This window comes from Cyprinus carpio, chromosome B11, assembly GCF_018340385.1.
Source record: "Cyprinus carpio isolate SPL01 chromosome B11, ASM1834038v1, whole genome shotgun sequence".
NCBI lineage: Eukaryota > Metazoa > Chordata > Actinopteri > Cypriniformes > Cyprinidae > Cyprinus > Cyprinus carpio.
Window position 1 is genome coordinate 11,390,584 of NC_056607.1, and position 24,030 is coordinate 11,414,613.

A 24,030-nucleotide genomic window follows, 5' to 3' on the forward strand; every position below is an offset into this window, starting at 1 on the left:
TTTTAAAGTATAATTATATTTTATTTTCCTTCTCTATTTTTATTCTAAATATTTCTAGTCTTTGTAAACTTTCTTATGTATATAATAATATATTATTATGAAGGTATGTAATATATTATTATATAGGTATATAATATAATATGATATAATCATAACATAAACAACAATTTTTTATCTTCTTTTCCTGTATTTTTTTTTTCTGAAATATTTCTATTTTATGTGTTATTGCAATGTACTATTCATGTTGTTTTCATTGTCATTTGCACGTTTTTCTGTTCTGACACACAGGGCAAATTCTGTTGAACCTTTACAGCATTAAATGAAGTGATTCTGATTCAGGTTTCTGCAGCGAGACACTAAACAATTCTGTGTAATGGCATTGTGGATGGCTTGTGTAGGAGACGCACAGTGTGCAGGTAAACACAGACAAACCCACCCACACACGCCATTTACACAAACACAAATATCCACCTGTGCACACGCTGACATTAATTTCACAGTACACAATGTGCCAATCAACAAGCCATTGTTTCCATTCATTGAAAGCAAACGGGGATTGTTTTATTCTATCATCTCTAAACAGACGATCAGGCTCCTATTAGTCCCTCCATGTTGCGTGGCTGCAGATGCTAGGTGTCAACTAACACGCAACAGGAAGTGTAAACAGTATCTCCGTTATTTTGAGATTTATCTTGAGGTCCCCCTCCTCCATGTGTCAATCAACACTCCAATTACAAACTGCTCTATATACCTCTCATCTGTCAGACATATCTGCTTATTTGCTTGGGTGGCTGGTTGTACTAAAGCTCAAAGAGCAACCCCTGACTGAATATCATGTCTAAAATTACACCTCCCTCAGCCTACGCACAACGGATGTCAAAGCTTTATTTTGTAAGCACACCCTGTTGGTCTTGTCATCCTAATTAAAAAGTTTCAAACATATTTGAAGTTCATTAAAGAAGATTATATATAAAATGTAGCTTCTTGTACAATTATTGCTTGGTTAGGCTTCATTAAAGCTGTTATTCTTGTATTCCCAGGCTGTTAATTGAATAATCAAGCCATCACAGTCTTGAAGAGTGTAAATTTCAGGGTTACACAACGAAAGCTGTGCTCATGCTTCAGTAGATTTTATTTACAAGAGCTAATCTGAGAAATTATTCCAGTGTGTGGCTTCTCCAATGTGTGATTTTATCGGAAACCACAATTTAACCTTTAATCACTAGGTGTTGTCTTTTGAGACATTAGCATCTCGCTACTTTCTTTTTTTCTTTCTAAGTGTAAAAACTCCTACTCCTGATAACGCCTGATGACATGTGGATAAAAGCAGAATAAATCAAGGTTTGTATTAAAAAAAAGAAAAAGAAATATGGTTCACCTACAGTTATTTTCTCACAGCTATGTTGTGCCAAATCCACACTACCATTCAAATGATTAATAAGATTTTAGCCCAAGGCTGCATTTTTTTGATCAAAAATTACAGTAAAACAGTAATATTGTGAATTATTATTTCAATTTAAAATAACTGTTTACTATTTGAATATATTTTAAAATATCATTCATTTTTATGATGGCAAAGATGCAATTTTTGCATCGTTACTCCAGTCTTCAGTGTCACGTGATCCTTAAAAAAATAATTATGATATGATGATTTGGTTCTTAAGAAACATTTCTTATTATTATCAATGCTGAAAACATTTGTGCTGCTTAATTAGCATTTTATGTATGTATTTATTTATTTATTCTTCCTTGTATAGAATGTTCACTGCATATGAATGTTTTTTTTTTCTGTAACACAAAGAAAAAATGATGAAGATTATTTTATATAACCAGTTCATAGTGGCAATGTACTGCATGTGAAGTTTACATAAAAATAACATAAAGGCATCATAAAATGCAACAAAGGAGAAGATTTACATGTCTTCAATTTCAGTTTGTTCCCACACAAAGTTTTTTTTTTTTTTTTTTTTTTTTTTATTTCAGTCGAAGAATTAAATATATTGTTTAATACTTACAGTGCTTTTTATAATTTTTATAGCTTCTGTGGTCACTATGTTGTTGGTAAAAGAGCTGTAGGATTTTACAAAATATTGCATCAGAAAAATAACAGCATAATTTTTTTTTCTTCTTCTATTTTTTGAATATTTCCCTTTAAATGTTCCGTACAATCAGATCGACTCGGATTGTGAACTTGGGAATGGTTGTTTACTGCAATTTCTGTTTAGAGATGTGACAGACGACCCTTACGCCATCTCTTCCAGAATAGAGATATTACCCATATCGAATTTGTGTCAGCCACAAGTGGCTTATTAACTGCGAATATCCATCAGTAAAGTCAATACAGCTGTGAATGTTTAATTACATTTCAGCCAGAGAGAAATGTGATCTATAATTTCACACTAGCACAAATTAAGCCGCTCATCCACGGTCAATGCGCCACGGTATGTTTCGTGTTGGGATTTCCTGCATTGCAAAATCCATTTAGCTTTAAAAACCTCGTTTGAGCTACAGCTTTGATTATGTTGAATGGCTGCCTCTCCTCTGTTTTTCCCCCTGTCGGTCTGTTCGTGGAGTTTAATGTTCATCTCCCGGTTTAGCTTGGTTTGCTCTGAGAGCGATGTCTCTGTTAGCTGAGCGGCTGCGTTTGTCGACCTTGGCCTTCGGAGAGAAATTGCAAATGCCAAGGAAATTCTTCCTCATTAGTTTTACCCTTAGCCTACAGCCTTCACGGCAGGAGACATGATATAATCAGAGCTTGCGTGAGGCTCGGCTGTCTAGCCTTTCTCTATATAGCCAAAGTCCACCATCAAAAGCAATTCCCCTTATTAATGGGGTTTTCACAAAGTGGAAGGGAGAATCCCTATTAAATCAGTTGACATGAGGGAATCCCATCTAATTTCAGTAAAACACTCTTTATACCTCTAAAAACCACATGTAAATGGAAGCTCTTGTTGAATAAAAAGCCATACAAGCCATATTCTGCCTGACTGTAACTCACTACACATGTGGTGTGAGATGGCGGTTTACTATCCATCTCTATGCGTCAAATTCCATAATCAATGCCACGGCTTGTTGTTTGTCCTGCCAGCACAGGCACAATGCGCATATCATTCATCCTGATATCAAATATTGTCTATGTTATTGTTAGTTACAGAAATTACCACTCAGCTACATGTTACGTGAGCATTTTTGCCAAGCATTTTCAACGCAAATGCACATTATGTGCTTAAAGGCCCCTGCAGACCAGGACAGCAGCCTTAAAGAAAAAAATGCTGCATGATGCAGTATTGTATTTGAAGGCTTTTCTTTGTGTTCATCTAAACGTTATCCTATGCACTCTCAGCAGAACTCGTTGTTTTCATTTTCCATGTAAAGAATCCATCGATACAATTTTATTTTAAAATCACATCGCCATGTACCGTGTAGCTATTTCCTTTGCTTACACCACGGATGCTTTCCTGCATTGATTCTGAATGAGAGGGTTAAGAATAACCCCCCCCCTTTCCTGGCCCATTAAATTCCCTTAATATGTCTGCATGATATTGATTTCATATGAACCCCCACTTTGATGTTCACAATTTCAGAGTCATATTTCAGTCCAGCACACCGGCCGACCTCTCTTTGTCGATTGGTTTGTCTTGACTGTACTTGAGAAGAAGATTCAATAAAAGCAACCATAATAACTGCCTGCAGTTTCAGCATCACGTCTTGTTAGATGCATTTAGGTGTGATTTCAAGCAGTTTTAGAATGTATTTTTCTAGGATTTAGTGTGATTCATTCCTATATATATATATATATATATATATATATATATATAGTGGCACATATTTGATTGTCATAACTATATAAATGTATATCTCCAAAAGTACTAATATGCATGCTATTTTTTTTTTCCGATTTTCTAGGATGTTGTTTCATGTTGCTTGCACAGTGGTGCATATTTGGCTATTATAACTTATACAGTAATTCAAACTTTTGCATTAGTGTTATGTTCCGCCACAGATCCGTGGGAGGTCATTGCCGAGCTGCATGGGAGATATATATTTTCTCCGCTTTCTCCATTCCCACAGAGCATAAAGTAAAACTCAGTGACAGGCAGTGCGATTAAAAAAACATCTGCACGCTGTCATTCAGTCCTATATTAAAGTTTTATAGAAAGTAAAACTAAAGTGTCAAAGTACAGATTCTGAACACTGCCAAAGTTTTTGTATGGAAAAACTCAGAGTGATATAATGAAACCGGAAACTTTGGAGCTGGAAATTTTATGAAAAAAGGATTCACGTGCAACATGACGTACTGTAGTATTTCCTTAGTTTAGATTAAAGGAATATGAGGGTGTTTGACTGTTGCACAATGTTCATGTGGATTTTTGTAGATGTTTAATGTTTTGTGGCAATGCTTTATTGCACTTGTGTTATATGTTTCAACTTTGTATGAGATGGACCTTTGGTGGCCATAAACATTTTATGTGTATAGATATGAACCTTGTACAAATGACCTCTGAGATATTTTCAAAATGTACTATGCTGTTTCATATTTAGGCTTTATGTCTCCCTCAATATTTTTATTCTGAAAAAAAAAAAAAAAAAAAAAAAAAAATCAATCTGTTTGTTTGACAGGCAGATTGTTTATGTAACCAGTTTTGATGCACAGAAACCTTAGAATTTACTAACACAAAATTTGGCTTTGTAAAGTCCAATGCCTTATATGATTATGTTTCTTTTTTCCTTCACAGATCGGATCGATGGTCTGACAGTATTAACCTTATGAATGGAGTTTTCATTGGACCTGCTGTTTCTCAGGTGTGTATGTGTGGGGAATAATTGTAGACAAGCTGAACAGTTTTTTGATGTTTTAAGAGAATATGGTTGCACAGTCCTATAAGGTTTGTAGTATCAGTTAATAGATGGAATCAGTACATTAATCAATATTAAGAAATTATTACTATTATTTATGGACGTTTGAACATTTTGTATTACCCTTTATGCTCCACATTGCAGAAAATGCTGCTTTGTTTATTATTTTTATTCATGCAGAAATGACACCCAGTGGGTTATTTTATTTAGAATCATTGGAAAAAGCTTCTTAATGGTTAAAAGAAACAAACCATCTTATTCCCATTATAAATAATGCATGTTAAAAATTTGATCTGTTTGAAGACTGAAAGTTTTCTGCACAGCAAAGCTCCATTTTTAAGTGTCATCATTTGTTGAGTACTCTGATTTGCTGGTGTCCATTTACAGCCTTTCTGTAAAGGAATGATATTTTGTAGGAATGCAGTATTGTTTCCTGAAACATTTTTAGTCCATTGAAAGCATGCACAGGACGAAAAATGCAGTGATGCAAACCTCAAGGTCAGTTATACTGCTTACTGGCCATTGCCACTCCAGGGTTTGTGGCGTTTGGAAGAGTTTTTGCCTGAGCTGGCTGACTAGCAGGTATGACCCCGAGGAAATGAATTTTAAAAGATGTCCATTCACCCAGAGTCATTTGCAGGACTTGCCTGAGGTCTTTGGGGTCACTGAAGAGAATCGTTCTGCCATCTATGTAATTTTCCTTTACCGTTTCGAGATATTTATCTGGGAATCTCAGGTTTGACAGCTAAAAAGAAAGAAATGCACATACAGTATTTCAAAATGCACATATAAGTACATACAATTTGTAAAACTGTAAAATAAATTTCCAGCATATTGTGTATATGTTTTTTTTTAATTAAATTAATATTTTGATTCAGCAAGGATGCATTAAATCTATCAAGTGACCGTAAAGACATTTATAATGTTACAAAAGATTTATATTTCAAATAGAGCAGCACACTCACTTTTCAACATTTACAATAAGAAATGTTTTATATTATATAAAATATTTTAAACTGTAAACTTTTTTTTACTGTATTTTTGAACAAATAAATGCATCCTTGGTGAGACTAAGAGACTTTAAAAATCTCATACCAACCCAAAACTATTGAATGGTTGTTGTATAAATAAATAAATAAACAAACACACACAGACACACACACACACACACACACACACACACACACACACACACACACACACACACACACACACACATTACTGTGTAAATATTGCTATGTTGAAACCAACTGCAGATTTGACTTTTCTCTTAAAAAAAGATTACAAACCTCTTGACAAATATCTTCTGTTTTCATGTTCATTACAGTTCGTGATGAGAGGGACTGGAAAGCATTTCTCCCTGCTCTCTTGAGTCTGCGGCTCCCACGGATCCTGGCCAGCTCATTCTTGATGGAGTAGTTTAAGTTAACTGTGCAAAGCTTAAACTTCTCCAGATCCTCTACAGTGAATTTGAAGTGGTTCTTTAGGAAAATCTCAAACAGCTCAGGGTCCCCGTCTCTCTCCAAAAAGTTATTGACTGCATATCCAGTGATGTAGAGCTCTAGACTGTTATAATTGAACACATCCCATAATTTCTTGGTATTATCAACAGCACAAATTGATCCATCTATCTCTTCACTCTGCTGGTCATCTTCAACACATTGAAGAATCCAACTTAATCTGCAAGGCCAGCGGTCCACCAAAACCACCCACGCAGCAATTTTCTCTGGAGGTGGAGGCTCCAATTTTCGGGTCTCCATAATCATAATAGTTACTCGAATGGAGTTAATTACACGTCTCATTGACATGGTGTCTCCAGATATGTAAGCTGCAAGTTTGCTTTTATCTCTTGAGGTGATGTAGGAAAATGCAGACTCAGTTAACTTATCCACTTCTTCAAGATTAAGTTCTGCTGCAGCTAAGGTTTCAACATTTCCTTTTTTTTCAATCAAAGGGATGGCTTGTTCTTCTTCAGCCTCACTGTACTTTACAGAATACTCATCTTCAACAGAGAATGATGTCCTTGGATCTCCTAAAGCAGATGGTCCAGTCTCTTCAAGAGGAATATTTTCAGAGATCTCAGACTGACCACGGACAATGTTTTCAAAAACACTGGACTTTGAGGCATTAGATAGTGGAGGCACGGTGAAGGGCAGTGTGATTATACGATCTAGAAAGTCATACGCAGTATCTCTTTTCCTTAGACAGTCTTCTGCCTGTTGAACCTGTCTAACCAGGACTTCTGGATCTACAGCAAGAACAGAAATGAAGGGACTCTCTTCATCAGATAGGAGAATGTTGATAGCATCCAAAACACCTACGATTTTCTTCGGTGTGCAACGATCCAAGTTGGTGATCTCCAACACCACCCTGATCCTCCTCCTTTCAAAGATCTCCATGAAGTGAATAAAGCAGCACAGCAGTCTCATCTCCAACCGAACTTCATGCATTAGTCCCAGCTGCTGACTTACCTTCTTGTCGTCCAGTCCTTGTCTAATTTTGAGGTCTTGCTTGAAGATAAGGTTCTTCAACAACAATAATGTGAATCGTAGAGCTCCGACCGCAGGAACACCAAGTACAGCGATGGCGAAACCTTCCAGTGCACCATAACCATTGGACTCTTCTACCTTTTCTCCTTCTAAGTGTTCCTTCAGATGAGGAAATCCAAAAATGATGAGAAGAACCAGAATAAGGATTGAACCAATGAATCCTGTAAGTATTAGCGCCCAAATGGGGATGCAGCACAACTTTTTGGACCTCCAGTTCTTTGGAATATCCTCAATCTTCTTCTTCCCTGCATCTTTCTCTTTGTCATGTTGGACGATTCGGAAGAGGCCCAGCTGGAGTTTACCAAAGCTGTTCTGAATAGCGTTGCTCAACTGCATTACCAGTCCCGCCCAGAGAAGGTCGCTGCCGGCAAAATGCCATGCGCTGAACCTCACAAACATAAAACGAATGTTCTTCATGTTCTGGTTCTGCTCCGTCCACACAGGCCGGTAGAAGAGGAGCCGCAAGATCAGAGAAAGCATGTCAGAAATAGAGGGAGTAATTGAGCGAGGCTTTGGTTCCTTAGTGTTCTTCTCTTCTCTTCTTTTGGACTCTTGATTCATATGAACTTAAAAAAAAGAGATAAAGTGGAAGAAATGTCAAAATCTCCAGGACTTTTGGAGGACATCTGAGAGGGTCGATCATTTAAAATTGCTTGACAGGTGTGCACAATTACCTTCAATGTTCTTGAGGACCATGTTGATCCTGTTGTGACATTCTGAATACAAACCCACCGTCACAGGAGAAGAGACCTTCGTGAGGGTTTTTGATAATGCATAAGCATACACATTATCCGAAGGGATATCTGTCACTGGAAACGAAACACAGTTAAAAGCTGTCATATTTTCTATTGTAGATTTTTCTGTATCTCTCAATTTGAGGTTTCATGACACATATTTTCATGTTATCTTCACTGAAACACAATGATTTATGCATGTACTAACCACAAGGAATAATTATGCCTAACCTATTTTTGGTCAGTATTTGTTTTCAGGGTGAAGTCTACCTATTCATCTATTTGTTTTCAATCATGAGCAACACAATGATGTTGACGTGGGCGAAACAGGTCGCATAAATGTAGATAAGACAAATGACTTAATACAGTGCAATAAATGTGCAGAAGACAATTTTTCATGGGTTTATCTGAAAGGGCAAAGTCCCTGTTTCATTCAAACAAAGAATGAATAATGGATTCAACGTTAATAATAGGTGGAGGACTCTCAGATAGTGCTGCAAAGCTGAATGTAAAGAATTTAGTCATAATTTTATGCCACTAGCCTGTTTTTCTTTGTTTCTCTCTATTTTTTCCCTGGCCTATTTTGTTTATGAACTTATTGAACTCAAGAATTGACAAGTATACTTTAGTTTTGAGTTTATAGTTCCTTTTGTATTGTGTGTACCATACCCTTTTCGATTGCCATCAGTCCTCTATTTACAAAACACAAAAATCTGTTTCATTCACCACTCTTCCTGGAAAATGAAACCAAAATAAAAGCAATTACATTTCAAAAATGTTTTCCAATACATACGCGTTGAGATGCATGAACACTAATTTATAGCTGAATTTATGAAACAAATACTATGAAGCAATACATTTCTTCTTCCAATTCAGCTATAGGCATTTGATGTCAATTTAGTATGTGATTACCAAAAATGAAAAGCATACCAAAACATATGGCAGATGCATACCAATGCACATGCTGAAAGCAACATATTAAATTAGAATGTATATAAAATATACCACTTTAACAGTTTGTGTTGCACTTTTGAAATGAAGCCACCACACAAATCTCTTTGAATCCCTCAATATGAAAAAAAAAAAATAAAATTAAATAATAATAATAATAATAATAATAAAATTATGATAATGAGGACTAGAATGTCTCACCTTCTCCAAGCAGAATTAGCAAGCAATCCTTCAGGCACAGTTTACAGCACAATTGCTAGTACACTAATATCCATTCTCCATTTTCAGAGATATTTTATGTAGACAGAAGAAAACTGCTTTTGCTTTACCAGATGCGGTATAGAAGAGAGAGAGAAATTGGAAGAGAGAGTTTGCTGGTGTGTAAACATTAACTGAGGAGTTGTAGATGGACTTTGAGCTAGACGTTTAATTTGGCACTGTATGTGATGGAAAGCTGCAATATAATTTAGAACAGATTTTTATGTATTTATTGCTACATTTATTAGTGATCCAGTCATGCAAGTTTACTTATTAAGTAAATGTAAAAAATAAATTGGATCACTATTGTGGCTGTCATGATCCCAGTCTGTCCCCGTTTTATGTTTCTGATTCTGTTCCTGTTGTTTCGTTCAGTTCCTGTTTCCCTGTCTGCCCTTTTGGCTTGTGCTTTAATATTATTTATTGAAATTTGAAATATTCTTAAATGTTACTTGTTCGAACGTGGATTCTATACTTTCATAATGCTACTCTTATTAAGCAGGCTTCAAAAAGGATGGAAGCCAGAGTTTGGAGCCAGTTGATGGAACTATCGCTTGCCACTTTATGTTTCATATGTTGATCATGTACTTCTGTACATGTACTGTATAAAGATTTATGTACCTTGCAAACTTGAACATTGTTGTGACACTTGGTTTGAATTCTGCATCTCAGCTTGCTAAAATAGATTTATTTATTTTTTTTTTACTGTTTTTACAGTAAAAATGAATTCTCCACCATTTCCGAAGGATTTGATGAGTAAAGCTATTCACTTGCAGTGTAACAGTTTACTCTTCAGGTTACTTAAGTAACTTAAAGGGTTAGTTTACCCAAAAATTTTAATCAGCCCATAAATTACTCACCCTCAAGTCATCACAGGTGTATATGACTTTCTTCTTTCAGAAGAATCCAGTCAGAGTTACAGTATATTAAAAATTGTCTTTGATCTTTAAAGTTGTTTAATGGCACTTAGCAGGTGTTGCATCAGTCCAAAAGAAGTTAAATAAAAAGCACCCATCCTTAATAAAAAAAAAATCTCTCACAGCTCCGGGGGGTGAACAAAGTCCTCCTGTAGCGAATCAATGCTTTTTTTGAAAAATAACCATATTTAAAATTTAATAATCAATTTAATCCAGCTTGCGCTCACTGTTGTTTATGGAAGTGGCTCCGGGCAGATGATGTATGAGGTTGGCTTAGTGCATGCGCCTATCAGAAGTGACAAACGCGGAAGTGCACGGGAGAGATCAAAACAAAACAACGGTCACTAATTAAAAGTACAAAACATTGATTTGTAAAGAAGAATGTTGGAGGATTTCGATAAAAGCCAAGAGAAGATTGGTTTTCCTTTGCTAAAGTAAGGAAACTTTGCTTCCTTTGCTCATGTTAACAAACGTTGGTTTACATGAGACTCCCCTACACCTAGGATGCCTTGAGGGTGAGTAATTTATGGGCTAATTTTCATTTTTAGGTGAACTAACCCTTTAACTGTTTATGCTCCATCAATCTACCTAATATATATAATGTTTATATACGATTTTAAAAGTCAAAAGAACAACCCTTATCTTATAGTTCAGAATATTCACGCTTGCTCACATATAAATATTATGTATGAAATTGATGTGATACAGTATAAATATTCAAAATATACACATATTGACATAAAAATCATCCTTAATAACTAGACATCTGTATGATTTCTATTTATTGCACCATTTCTTGATAAAGTGAACTTGACAGGTGTTGGGACCATTGATATGGTTGACAGGGCATGTCTTTTTTTTTTTTTTTTTTTTTTTTTTTTTGATGCACCTTACATTTTGAACTAGGTCTGATCTGGCCCAGCTATGGTAAACCTGAATCTGGCATTACATAAAATCTAAAAGACGATTGTGATCTACACTCGGCTCTGATAAAGCACATAAAGTCACATGCTGTCTGGGAGCTCTCCCAAACAAACAGATTAAGAATTTGAGTGTGAGTATTTTATAAGTATAAGTTTATTATAGTTTGATGTATGTTAATCACTGTATGATTTCAACAATTTCAATGTTATTTTGTTATAAGTCTACAATTGCATTTGCTTCTGTGTATTGTATTTCCTGCAGCATGATGCAATAGAGCAGCATTAAATATAATACAACAATATGCTGTGCTTCTACGAAGGAACATTTTTATGATTTTTTCCATCTGAGCATCTGTCATAGTTGTCTGGGATACAAACAGATCAGAAAAATAAAGCTCAGCACAAACTAAACATGTAATAGCAAAATAGCACAACATAAAGGAAAAAAGTGTTCAATGTTCAGTGACAGCTCTGTGCCATTTTAAATTAAATAACACAATAATACAGTCTTACATGACAGGCAATACATTCTCAATTCACAATACCACTTTGCTGGTTGAGCCAAAATCATGGGGAAATTTTAAGGTATTACCATTTTGAAAGCCCTAGTTGCATTTTGTTGGAAGACCCTGTTTAAAAATGCCTCAAGCTAATTCACCGCAGCTCTATTCAGCATGAACTTTATATTGAAAATGCATGAATGACTGGTACTTTGTCAGGAGCTAGTAACCATTGGCTGTGCTTTCATGACTCTTTCAAAGACATTTTTGCTTTTTTTTTTATATTTAATTTGAGGTGCTGGATTTCCCTTTGTGGAGAGTGTAGGAGTCTGTACATCTCTGTAAATAGATTTCCCAAATTAGATTCCCTGGGCTAAATTAAGTGTGATAATTGGAAGTACAGCTCTTCCAAATGTTTCCCTTAGGATTAATTACAACTGCAGGGACAATCTATCCTGCTTGCTTTTTGCTGCGTAAGATACGGAGGATGTTCCCTGAATGGGTCATTGTGTTTTCTTGTACACATTACAGGAGCAGTGGTCTTCTGTGCATGCAAACCACAGACTTGTGTTTGGAGTAACATCATTCTTTGAAAAAACTGCATGAATAAAGAATCACATGAATGAATGATTGAAGAAAAAGCTGATTGAGTCCAAAATCAGGAGCACATTATTATTCATCAAACAAAGTCATACCAGAGAGGTGCTGTTCATTTTGGACTTTTGTTTAAAAAAAGGTCTCTTTACGTGCTTTAGGTTTTAATCATAGGTTTACCACAATCTAGATCACTCTGAAATAAGCCCATCCATCATCTGAGACAATCAGATTGCTGTTTCCATCATAGCTTTCCTCCATAATTGCCACAATATTACAAAATTAAGGCTTTATTCTGCTTCGTTCTGCCTCGTGACTCTCAATTATAGCCTGAAATGAGACGTTATAACTTTAATAATGTTTTTATTCTTTTCTTGAATGATTCTTCCCCTGGTTTCCACACTTTTAGGGTGGTACACTTTCAGCATTGCAAAATGTTGCACGCCAAAGTGGGATAAATGCGTTCAGAACAGAAGGCTGTCTGGATGGATGTGATGTATGGACAAGCGCTACTGCTTCCAGTGGTCAACCTTGAATTTGCATCTTTTTCTTCTTTGCACTATGGTGCAATCGAGTAAGTGTGATGTTTGATGAGAACTTAAAAATACAGTAAGAATTAAGATTTAAGCCTACTGTGTCATCGTGGTCGACCGGATATTATCATATCAATCGTCATTGCACACAAACTATATTGCAATCATTTCCCAAAATGTTTTTATTAGTGTGGACATATTACTAAGTGTGTAGACAGCTGTTAACAGAGACCAGAGATGAGAAGAGAAAATAATGTAGCAGGCAAAGCAAAATGACTGTTCAGGGTGCGCAAAATACTGGAAGAAAAATATAAAAATTGATTTTGGGGTTTATATGAATGTATCTCTGAAGGGAACTGACTGTCTTCAGAAAAGTTTAGATGGCATTTTCTTTTTTGCGTTGTGCCTGCAACACCTTCAGCCGTGATTTATTCAGGATACAGCACGGCCTCAAGTACCTTATTGAATTTATAAAATAGTATTAAAACTAAAAATGTATGTATTGAAATGTTACTTTTTTGAAGCAAGTTAAATGCCATCCTTCCTGACAGCAACAGTAAACAGCAAGAGAATGTTCCGAACATGCCTCATCTAATGGAACTTAAATAAAAAGAGCGAATAGGAGCTTTTATAATCTACTGTGTATATGATATTTTCTCACACACATACATCTGCTTATCTCTTAATACATAATACATGAAACATTTTGATGCTATATTATTGATTGTTTATGTTGCTAACGGTGTTGCTTGGTGTTAGGTTAAGCAGTCATAGCTGTGCTGTATCGTGAAAAAAAAACACAGCTGCTGACCAATCAGAATCAAGGAATAGAACTAACAGTTTTATATATATAAATTTCAAGTTGTATTAAAAAGGTCTGTAAAAGTCTTAAATATTTAACTTGTTTATATCTGTAGACATCCTGATAGATACAGTATTTTTTATAGACAATGGAACACAGGGTCACATTTCTTTAAAATTATGCCTCATTAGCATTGAAATTCCTGTAGGCCTATAAAATAATCATTTTATTACTAATGTGACAGTATCTGCTTGCAAATGTCAACTTGTCTTGTACTTCAGTCCTGTATTTAGGGCTCAATTTTCCACTCTCCTTAAAATATATGGAAGAATGGAGAAGAAATAATTTGGCATTACTTTTTAAAGACTGACATTTTTATATATATGACATTTTAAGCTGTGTTTCTGCTTCTGTTTTGTGTGATGGTAGGCACTGACAGAATCTGTGTTTCTGGATTTTCTACACTAATTTTGGAATTTTTCGCATGGATTTTAACATGGTCAAATGTGTTAAACCCATCTGAGAGTATGCTACTAAATTCTTATCACTTACTGAAAGGATTACAAAACTAGCTGAAGGCACCATCTTTAAAGGCATCTATGAGAGAACCACTGACAAAAAAAAAAAAAAAAAAAAAAAAAATAAAACCGTAATACCTCTCCACTAAAGAACAGAAAAGCCTTTCGTTAATGTCATGCTGCCCCCTGTTATGAAGACTGTATACGTGATTTAAAATCTGAACTTTCTCTTGGACAATACATTCTCTACGCAATACTGCCCCCATCTGTATGCACCGTGAAATCAGATTACTGAGGAACATGTAAATTTGTATTGACTGTTTTCAGACTTTTAAATCGTTCCGAAATCTGTCAGAAAGACTTGGTATGAAAGAGTCAGAATCTTAATTTGTGAAGTCGATTACAATCCAGTAGCGTCAAACCCATGCACCATGTAAAAATCCTAGTTCTCTGCTTTTCCAAAGGAAAGGAGAATGCGGTTAAGACTGTCCCCATCGTGTATGCAGTGTGAATACATGCTATAGCTTAACATCTGCTTAATTCACTGAAAACCGTGTGTAAAATTTGATTTGCATAATTAAAAGCTGGAACTGTCAGTCAGTGAGCAGTTTATAATCATGCTCGTGACACATTGATGAGATTTTCGCTTAGGCCGACTAATTTTGAATATTAATTAAATGAGCAACGCTGTTGACAACTAATGTTCAGCCCTTGCAGTTTCAAGCAGCTCGTGAGCGGTGGGAACTGAATGTGTTGATGGAATTACGCTCCCTTGAGCCTGAACGTTCAAGTGATGTCCGTTCCGATGCTGGTCACTTCCTGGCGGCGGCATGGTAAGTGACTGATAGCATTTTCATGAAGGAAGCCTTAATTAAAGTTTCTGAATGTTAAATGAACATAAACGGAGGACAAACGCTTAAGTGGGATAAACATTTTGGTGCTCAGTAAGTTTTTTTTTTATATATATATATATATTCACTTAGGGTTACAAATATAAGAGAAAACAAGCAGTTAGTAAATGAATAGAGTGCAAGTCTAAAATGTACACTATTTTTTTTTTTTTTTTTTTTTTTAAGGATGGAATTAGAATAGAGAGTGCTAGAGTTAGGGGGTCAAATAAAGATGGAAGAGATGTGTTTTTAGCCGATTCTTGAAGGTGGTCAGATTGCGTTTGGCTGGCCATTCAACCAAGAGGGAACTTTAAATTTAAAAGTCTGTGAAAGTGATTTTGTGCCTCTTTGGAATGGCACAATAAATAATGCATTTTAGTTATTACAGTATTTAAAATTTCAGTATTATTGTGTTGCATTTAATGACATTTTAATTGCATTCATTTATTTAATTGATGAACCTAAAGCTAATTGCTTTGGTTTTTTAGTGTAATGCAATGCCTCGCGACAACAAATGCAGCTTTGTATGGATGCAGCGTTGTTCCCTGGAACACTGCCTGGAGAAAAACACACCACAGGTCAGTTATGTTGTTTACGAACCACGGCCAGGCGAGCATATGACCACTCCAGGGCATGCGACTTTTGGAACCGATGCTGCTGGACCTGGTCAGCTGTGAGGCAGGATGTGAATTTTAAAAGTCATCCAAGAGTCATTTGAAGGACTGTTACATTCGCCTTCACTGTTTTGGCATATTCCACCTTCATCAGCAAGTATTCAACATCTCCACTCCACTATGAATATAATTACAGGCAAAATAAGTAGACTAATTAATAATTAAATATCAAAACATTCACTTTATTTCACTAAATACAGAAGACCATTGCACTCTATTTTAAGTTCAGATGTTGTCATTCATGCAAACATTATACTTTAACTGTTGGATCATGACCAAAAGCCTTCAGGTCAAACTCAAAGACTCATTTGGCAACACACTGGTTATGTCATGTTCCAAAAGTTCACCTAAAAATGAAAATTTGTGGAAAATTTACTCACCCTCAGGCTGTGCAGCTTTTCACAAGACATTAATTGATGGACTGGAGTGCTTGTGGAGTACTCTCATTCTGACGGCACCCATTCACTGCAGAGGATCCACTGGTGAGCAATTGATGCCATATTTCTCCAAATCTGTTCAGATGATAATACAAACTCATCTACATCATTGAATTTTCAGTATTTAACATTTTCAGAATTTTCATTTTCTAGTGAACTATTCCTTTAAATCTGCAAATCTGCACAGGATGCATCAATGTTATATTCACTATTATTCAGTTTATACTTGAATGTCTCATCATTCTCTGTACTGTACCTTGGGGGATATCCTGCACAAGTTTGAAAGCCACCAAGTAAGTCCAAGTTTGTGATCTCTAAATCCTGTTCTTCTTTCTCTCCAAGATCTCCATGAAGTGAAAGGAACAGTACAGCAGTCTTATCTCCTCACAAAACATATGCATTAGTACAACATTCAGGTAAATTTCCTACTATTAAGAAAAAGTACCCCCCCCCATATGCCTAAATATTGTGAGCAGAATTAGAATGAGGAACAAACCACTTTAATATAAAACTAGTTTTATATTAAAAAATAAAAAAAAATTCTTTACTCAACTTCACTTAAAAAGCAACACAAAAGTGTGTGCACATTAGGTGCACGTCCCTAAACATGCTTAAATTGGCTCTGCAAAATGTAATAATCCCATGTTTGCTACAGGCTGTTCTGGCTGTTTAATTCACAAGAAATACAAGAGCATCATGGAGTAAAGACAGCATTAGTGCAATTTAACCACTGGCTGCACAGCCTTATTCAGTGCAGCTATTATACTACATTTACATTTGTTAAATTTATGTACAACTTAGTGCAAAATGTGATTAAAACAATTAACTAACAGTTCACCGCTGAGTTCATGCTGCAACAATATGTGAAATTCAATAAATAGGAACTCAACTAGTTCTTCTCTAAAGAAGTAGGAGAAGAAGAAAAAAAAATATATATATAAGAGAACTTTTGTATTTTAATATATTTTTTAATGTTATTGATTCCTTTGATGGCAAAGCTGAATTTTAAGCATCATTACTCCAGTCGTGTGTGTCACATGATCCTTCATCCATCATACTTATATGCTGATCTGCTGCTCAAGAAAAAAATCTTCTTCTTCTTCTTCTTCTTCTTCTTCTTCTTATTATTATATACCAATCCTTTTTGTCATTCCTTGCATTACTGTTTTTGATTCTTCTTCGAGAGCTCTGGTAGTTCTAAAAGTTGTCAACTTCCTACGGCACACTCAATGTTGTAATAAAACACATACAACTGATATAGTACAATAATGCATTATTTTTAAAGAACAAGTATAGGACTTTTGACTTTAGGGCATAGACACCTAATACACTATAAAGACTGTATCGCTTCCCAATTACACTGAATGAATGCATTAAGTGACAGGTGTCACTCAAACACACAGACATTCATTCATAATAGCGAAAACACTACAATATTAATGAAATAGCTCACTGTATCAAAAAAAATGGAACAGATAAAAGATGATCAGCTAAAAGCCACTAAATAAAACACTGTACTGCTGAATAGAAATGCAGCAGACCTCAAAGACAGAAGTGGTCTTACATAAAAATAAGGGCACATTTATATCATGTATCCACACACTCTATGCTCTCTATAGGTGTCTTGTATTTCACTGGTAAAGTCATTCTTTAAAACATCAGCAAGGTTCAATGGTGTTTATTTGTATAGTTTACAAGTCTACAGTATTCTGAGAAAGACTTGGAGGCAGTTATCTATAGCTGATAGTGTTAATTACTGGGGAAAGTAAACATTTGCGTTAGCTTTGCCACTGGGTTAAAGTTTAATTCATTCAGTTATGATAAAATTAATATGCAGTTAGCACTGTCATTAGTTCGTTTATTTGAGGATTTTATCACTTTAATTAATGCAGATCACAGAGATGATTTGAGAAAGTAGAGGGAGATGAATAAATAGATATATTTTCCGGGCTTAATGCTGTGCAGATGATTATACTTGATATATTGCTAGAAGGACTAACAGTAAAATGTGCATCTTGCCCTTAAAGGGTGAAGGTTTTTTTCTTTTTCTTTTTAAATTAAACAATTTAAAATGCAATAACCTTAAGGTAATGTAGTTTAATATCACAGCTTAATATGCATAATCAATGATTCATTTCCCTGAAATGTAAAACTGGTCTTGTGGCCCTCCATCCCGACCTTCCAGTCATAGTAACATTAGCTCAACAAATGGTGTGAGTCTGGAGGTGGGACTACTGTATGGTTTTTGGCCAATGGTAGACAGAGGGAGAGCTCCTCCAACCGCTTTACCATTTGTACCATGTATCACTCCTCTTCTTGACATACTTGGTGGGTGCCCAAATACACTATAATTTGCTGTATTTGTGTCATGGAATGTAGGTGTCAGAGAGGTTTTGAAGAATGTACTAATTATTAAGCTATTAACCTTGTAAACCTTGATATATATGAAATAACAGTTCCTTAAAATAATAATAATAATAATAATAATAATAATAATAATAAATTATTAAACCTATGGACAAAATATAAAAGAAAAAAAAAGTTTGTGTATGTTTTTGTGTTATCATATTTGATACATCAGGATTATATAGGAGAAGCTCAAGGAGGGGGGAAAAATCTATATTTTTTTTTCCATGGGCCTAAACTGAGAAAAATATACAATTTGGTGCAGGTGTTTTATTTCTACCTCAGAAAAGTAAGATGAAAAAAGACTTCTGGAGTTGTATTGGAGATCTTGGATGTACCAGAGATTAATTTGTTATCCAGTCTCCCGCAGTGATGATTTTGGCCTGTAGGTGGAAGTGCAGCACTGCAGTTCTGTTCTGATGAGGCGTAGCATTCTGATTCTTGTTATGTAAAGCTTTCAAATGGTCCAAGATTCACACATCTTAGTTTCAATTTCATGTGAAATGTGATGTGTCTGATGGAATGCTACAATGAAGTAACATCCAATTTTATTTTGTTCTCAGTGGCTGAATGAGTTGAATCAAAAGCCTTAATCAGATTTGTTCATTCAAGCATTTCAGAGGCCTGTGAGCTGAGATTTCCCATAATAAAAGAAAAACCAGGACTGGCAACATCAGGCGCTGAGACTGTGGTCTAATTTTTGACATCAGAGATGTAGATGAATGGAAATGCTAACAGATTTCTTCAGGTTTTGTAGATGTTTTGGACTCTTTTAGATGGTTTTTAATTGGTGTTCAGTGTGGTTTCATTCTCAGTTTTTGCGGTCCTCCACCTCACTAACCTGAGTTCATTGACTCTGAAGTTGTAGATCTACGCCTCCAATGAAGGCCTACTGCAGCGGGCTGGTATGATTATCTTGTCTGTCTTGCAATTTGGATGTGCTTTCTAATCACAGTCTTATGAGGTGTGTGTGAACTTCTTCTACCCAGTTATCATCCAGCCTCTCCTCACCGGTCTATAGGATGAACATATTTCAACTCAATTTGAGCTGTGTGGCTCAACAAGCAGGATGTGAGGTGATTATTAAACACTGGTGCAATCTCCCCAGCCCGGATAAAGCTGGATAAAGGGAACAGGTATGTGGTAGAATCCTGTTTCCTCCTCCACTTCCTCATTACGGACTGCGGCACCTACTTGAAAGTCCACACGCATCTCCCGTTCTCCGTGCTCCTGCGCAACCAGGAATACCTTTATTAAATCAGAAAGGGAAGAAATCTAATTCTGGTGTGATATCACGAACAGGAATGTCTCTCGTCTGCCATGATGTCTGGTGAGAACATTTTTCCAACTTTTTAACATTTTTTTTTTATTTTTATGGCTGCCATTTGTTGCAGGTCACTCAAAAGAATTAAGCTTTAACTTTTCCTCAATAGCAAGCTTGTTCTCTGCGTGTAAAATGGTTTCTGCTTCCCTTCTTTTGCTAATATACTTGAAGATGATGTATAACACCACTTTCAGAGACTTTAAGAAGGTCATTTGTAGGTTAATTTCACGACTGCTAATAATTATGTAAGCTTATAAATGTAATCTGGATTTACTAAACCCACCGTCATGTAAACTACTAGTGTCTAGTAGTTTACTAGTACTATTTAGTATGAAAGTAAGCATATTTTGGGCACAGCATATAATTTTGAGGCACTTTCAAAACATTCTGTTTGTTTGAGTATCTCCACCAGCCCAACAACAACCGCTGACTCAACCAGTGATGTGAGTGTGGGGGCGGGACCTGTTTTTGTTTGGCCAATGGGAAAACAGCAAGGGTGTTTAAAAACACTAGCTATGTTTCAATTCTGGTGGCAGTCATAGAGAAGAAATTATACAATTTAACTTTAAAGGTGCCATATTCTAAACCTTTGCTGTAGTTTACGGTGCTTTTTTTTTTCAGTTGTGCATATTTAATGTAAAGGAGTCTTGAATTAAAAACTTTTAATTTAATACAGGGAATAGTACAGTAATTTAGTTTATAAGACAGTTTTCCACCAAAGAAAATTCTGGCATCATTTATTCACCTTCTTGTTTGTTCCAAACCATTTTTTTTTTTTATCCATACAACCATACAACCAAATTCATTTCTTAATTTTCAGGTGAACTGTCCTTTTAATTCACTAACTGAAATTGAGTCTTTTTTGTATATTAGTTTTCATAAATGGTCTGGGAAGGGAATTTTTCTTTTAAATGCAAGAGTGCAGTAAACAAAAGAGCAAGAGAACTTATGTTCGCATTTAAACTTTAAGGCTAGAAATGATCATGTCCACTGAGGGATAATCTCAAGATCACTGTATGTTACTTGCCTTGAAAGCACAAAAAGCTAAAACTAACAAACAGAGAAAGACAGGGAAGTATGAACCACAAAGTTTGTAGAAAACCTTGGAGATTACTTCAAACCCACTGCTATGTGTTGTTTTATTCGTTGGGTGAAGGTCAGAGCAATATCTGAGAGCAAGAGTAAGTTAACAGGCATCAATGTCATGTAATTGTGTCTTGTGGCATCGTAAACTTATGCAACACTTCACCTCCATGACCACTAGAGGTCAGAAAACAGTCTTGTTTTAGCTCTGAGGGGGATTGGATTGTATCTTAATGCTGCTCTAATCTCTCCATCTCTTGTGTTGTTTTCATTTGCTCATTGGGGTCGTGTGTAAAGATTTGTTTCCACAACAGTTGCATAATGTAGAAATATTAAGTTGAAAAATGTGGAGATGAAGAGAATGTTGATGAAGTGCTGCGGGATTTGCTTTCAGAAAAGTGGGAGAGTGTGAATGAATTATGTTGGATGACTCATTATTCTGGGATTTAAAATGTTCCCTATCAGGAAAGACAGAGAAAATGTGAGGGAGCCATTCTTCATAATGCATTGTCATAGGTGGGATTAATTTGCATAATTCCCTCATTTTCTTGGATAGTATCCATTATTCAGAATAGAGGACCACAACCTGTTGTACAGAGAATAGAAGAGAGGGATATGAGTGGAGAAGACTGCTGTGAATTGTGAGGACCAGATCAATAAGCCGTTAAGTGAGGATCAGAGATGGCTGAGAATGCTCATTGCGCACTGACGTATAAAATGAAATCTGCATATGTTTGTTCATGCATTCGGACATCTAGGTGTAGAGCAATCAATGTCTCAAGGCAGGCTTTGAAGATAGGGCTGCGTTCCAAATGGCATACACTGACAATTATGCAAAAGGGCAGGAATGTGGAATATGGCATCCCATATTGCAGTTCACTCTTGACTTTCATTTTCAGTTTCATGAACTGGAAATAATATCATCATCATAAAACATTTTACCCAAAATCAAATGAAAAAATAAAAAATAAAATCAAGCAAGCAAATAAATAAATTAATACTAAATGTTAAGAACACTATAAAGAAAATACTATTTCAGTCTTTCTACTTAAAATTCAGTTCAATGAGGTATTTGCATTTCTTTCTATTTTCACTCAGAAATTGCTAGTGTCTTATCTCATAAATAATTAAAAGGAAATCCTACACCATTTTTTTTTCCCAGTATAGGTGCCATTCACTGAACTTAATGATTACATAATGATGACATAGTGATTACAGTTTGATTAGTTTATTGTCAAATAATGCCTACCATTTTAACATACTATTGAGTATGCAGTATGCAGTGTATACAGAGCGATATTTGGTATTCCAAGCTAGTATTCTATTCCGAACATAGCCATTCTGAACCTTTAGACGCACTGTTCCCCTTGACACTTAACGTGATTTACCCGAGTAGGACATGTTTTTTAGATCAATATCCTTGTTTGTCCTGGAACTGCATTCCAATCAGCCAATCAGACTGCATGGTTTTCCTGTCATTTTCCTCTGATGTTACGGTAATAATTGGTCAGCAATTTTCTCTGAAGATAAAGAACAAGCCTATCAAACCGAGGAAGAAATTGAATGAATCAGTCTGCTTTATGCTTTCTAGGTTTTATTTGGATAATTTTTGACAATTTTAACATGCTGGAATAATCATTAAGAGTGCCGTTTGTGTTCATTATGGTTTATCTGGCTAAACAATGCATCCTGGATGTGTGCTATTATGCTGAACACAGATCACCACTTTTAGGTGTCCTCACACTTCTGTTTCCCAGAATAAAACACTCGCATTAAGTGCTGGAATCATGCTGTGTTTTAATTAGCGATTTCAATAATTGCTGTAAATTTACAAAAGAAAATGTCACTAATAACCCCCCTCCCCAAAAGAAAAACAACAACTATTTTTCTACTTTCCTACTTTAAATGTTTTATTCCTTTGATGCAAAGCTGAATTTTAAGAAAGTGTTCTGCATTACTTCAGTGTCACCTGATCCTTAGAAATCATACTAAGTTGTTGATTTGCTGCTTTTTTTCAGAATTCTTTGATGAAATCATTTGTAACAAACAATATAAAAATCTTTGCTGTTACTTTTAATCAGTTTAATGCATCCTTGCTAAATGAAAGTATTAATAATAATAAAAAAAAGCTTATTAAATAAAGTCTTAACCAGAATACAGACCTTAATTAGAAAATTATGTTTGCCAGGATGGAAAACAACAACAACAACAAAAAACACTATTAACTGTTATTGCATCACTGTACATTGCAGTTCATAACACTGAGTACATCTAATAGTACATTCTCACAGTGGCGAAAAGGCACTAAGACCTCATTATAGTTAACCAGGCCATTATAGCTCCCTGTCCAACAGAGCTGTAGTATCAGTATTGGATCCCAAAATCACAAAGGTCAAGGAGCTTTACAAACAAGAAGGACTCATTAGTTCATTGTCCCATTAGCTTTAGCGCTAAGTGTTTTATTTCTGGTCTTTTGGGGTGAGTATGTGTTAGAGAGCGAGAGTCATAAATCATAACATCATCCTGTATATCCAAAGCTCAGAAGTATACTAATTGTTTTGTGTTTTGAACAATATGTGATATAGTCGTTTTTTCCTCCTAATTACACCTTTGTTTAGCTCTTATGCTTCATAAAAATAAAACTTAATTAAACTGACAAATAAAATACCACTCGTTACATCCGAATCATTCACAGAGTAAACATCAGCCTTAGAAACGGCAGCTTTATTTAATGGAATAGTTTCTATTACATTGCAATTTCAATCTTCATGCAGTTTTTCTTTTCTGTACAATGACAGTTCAGTGGCTACAGCTGTTGAAAACATACCACAGAGGTATCTTCTGAATCTTCTGAAGCCATAAAATGTAAGGAACAGATAGAAATATTAGTCGTTATTTACTGAAAATCTTTCCATTCATTCACACTATTTTTATCACTTGTAAGAATGTTCAGAATTTGGTTTGCCTTGATTCTGATTTACGGTCAGTGTGGTAATTTATGAAATGTTCAGTGAAGCTTAGCAACATTAACCAGTGGGGGCAGAGCTTAGTGCACACCTTGGGCTACTTTTATTGTGCTT

At 35.5% G+C, this 24,030-nt stretch overlaps 1 protein-coding gene across 1 annotated transcript; it reads right to left on the minus strand.

Annotated features, from left to right (window-relative positions):
- Positions 1-4,710: 4,710 nt before the first annotated feature.
- On the minus strand, positions 4,711-9,445 carry LOC122138890 (NTPase KAP family P-loop domain-containing protein 1-like). The gene is made up of 6 exons (XM_042733918.1): positions 9,293-9,445; positions 8,810-8,874; positions 8,081-8,215; positions 6,147-7,972; positions 5,350-5,602; positions 4,711-5,249 (listed from the first exon to the last, which is right to left on the minus strand). Exons 2-5 carry the CDS (start codon positions 8,823-8,825, stop codon positions 5,357-5,359), a joined length of 2,223 nt encoding a protein of 740 aa, XP_042589852.1. The 5' UTR covers positions 8,826-8,874; positions 9,293-9,445; the 3' UTR covers positions 4,711-5,249; positions 5,350-5,356.
- Positions 9,446-24,030: the final 14,585 nt, after the last annotated feature.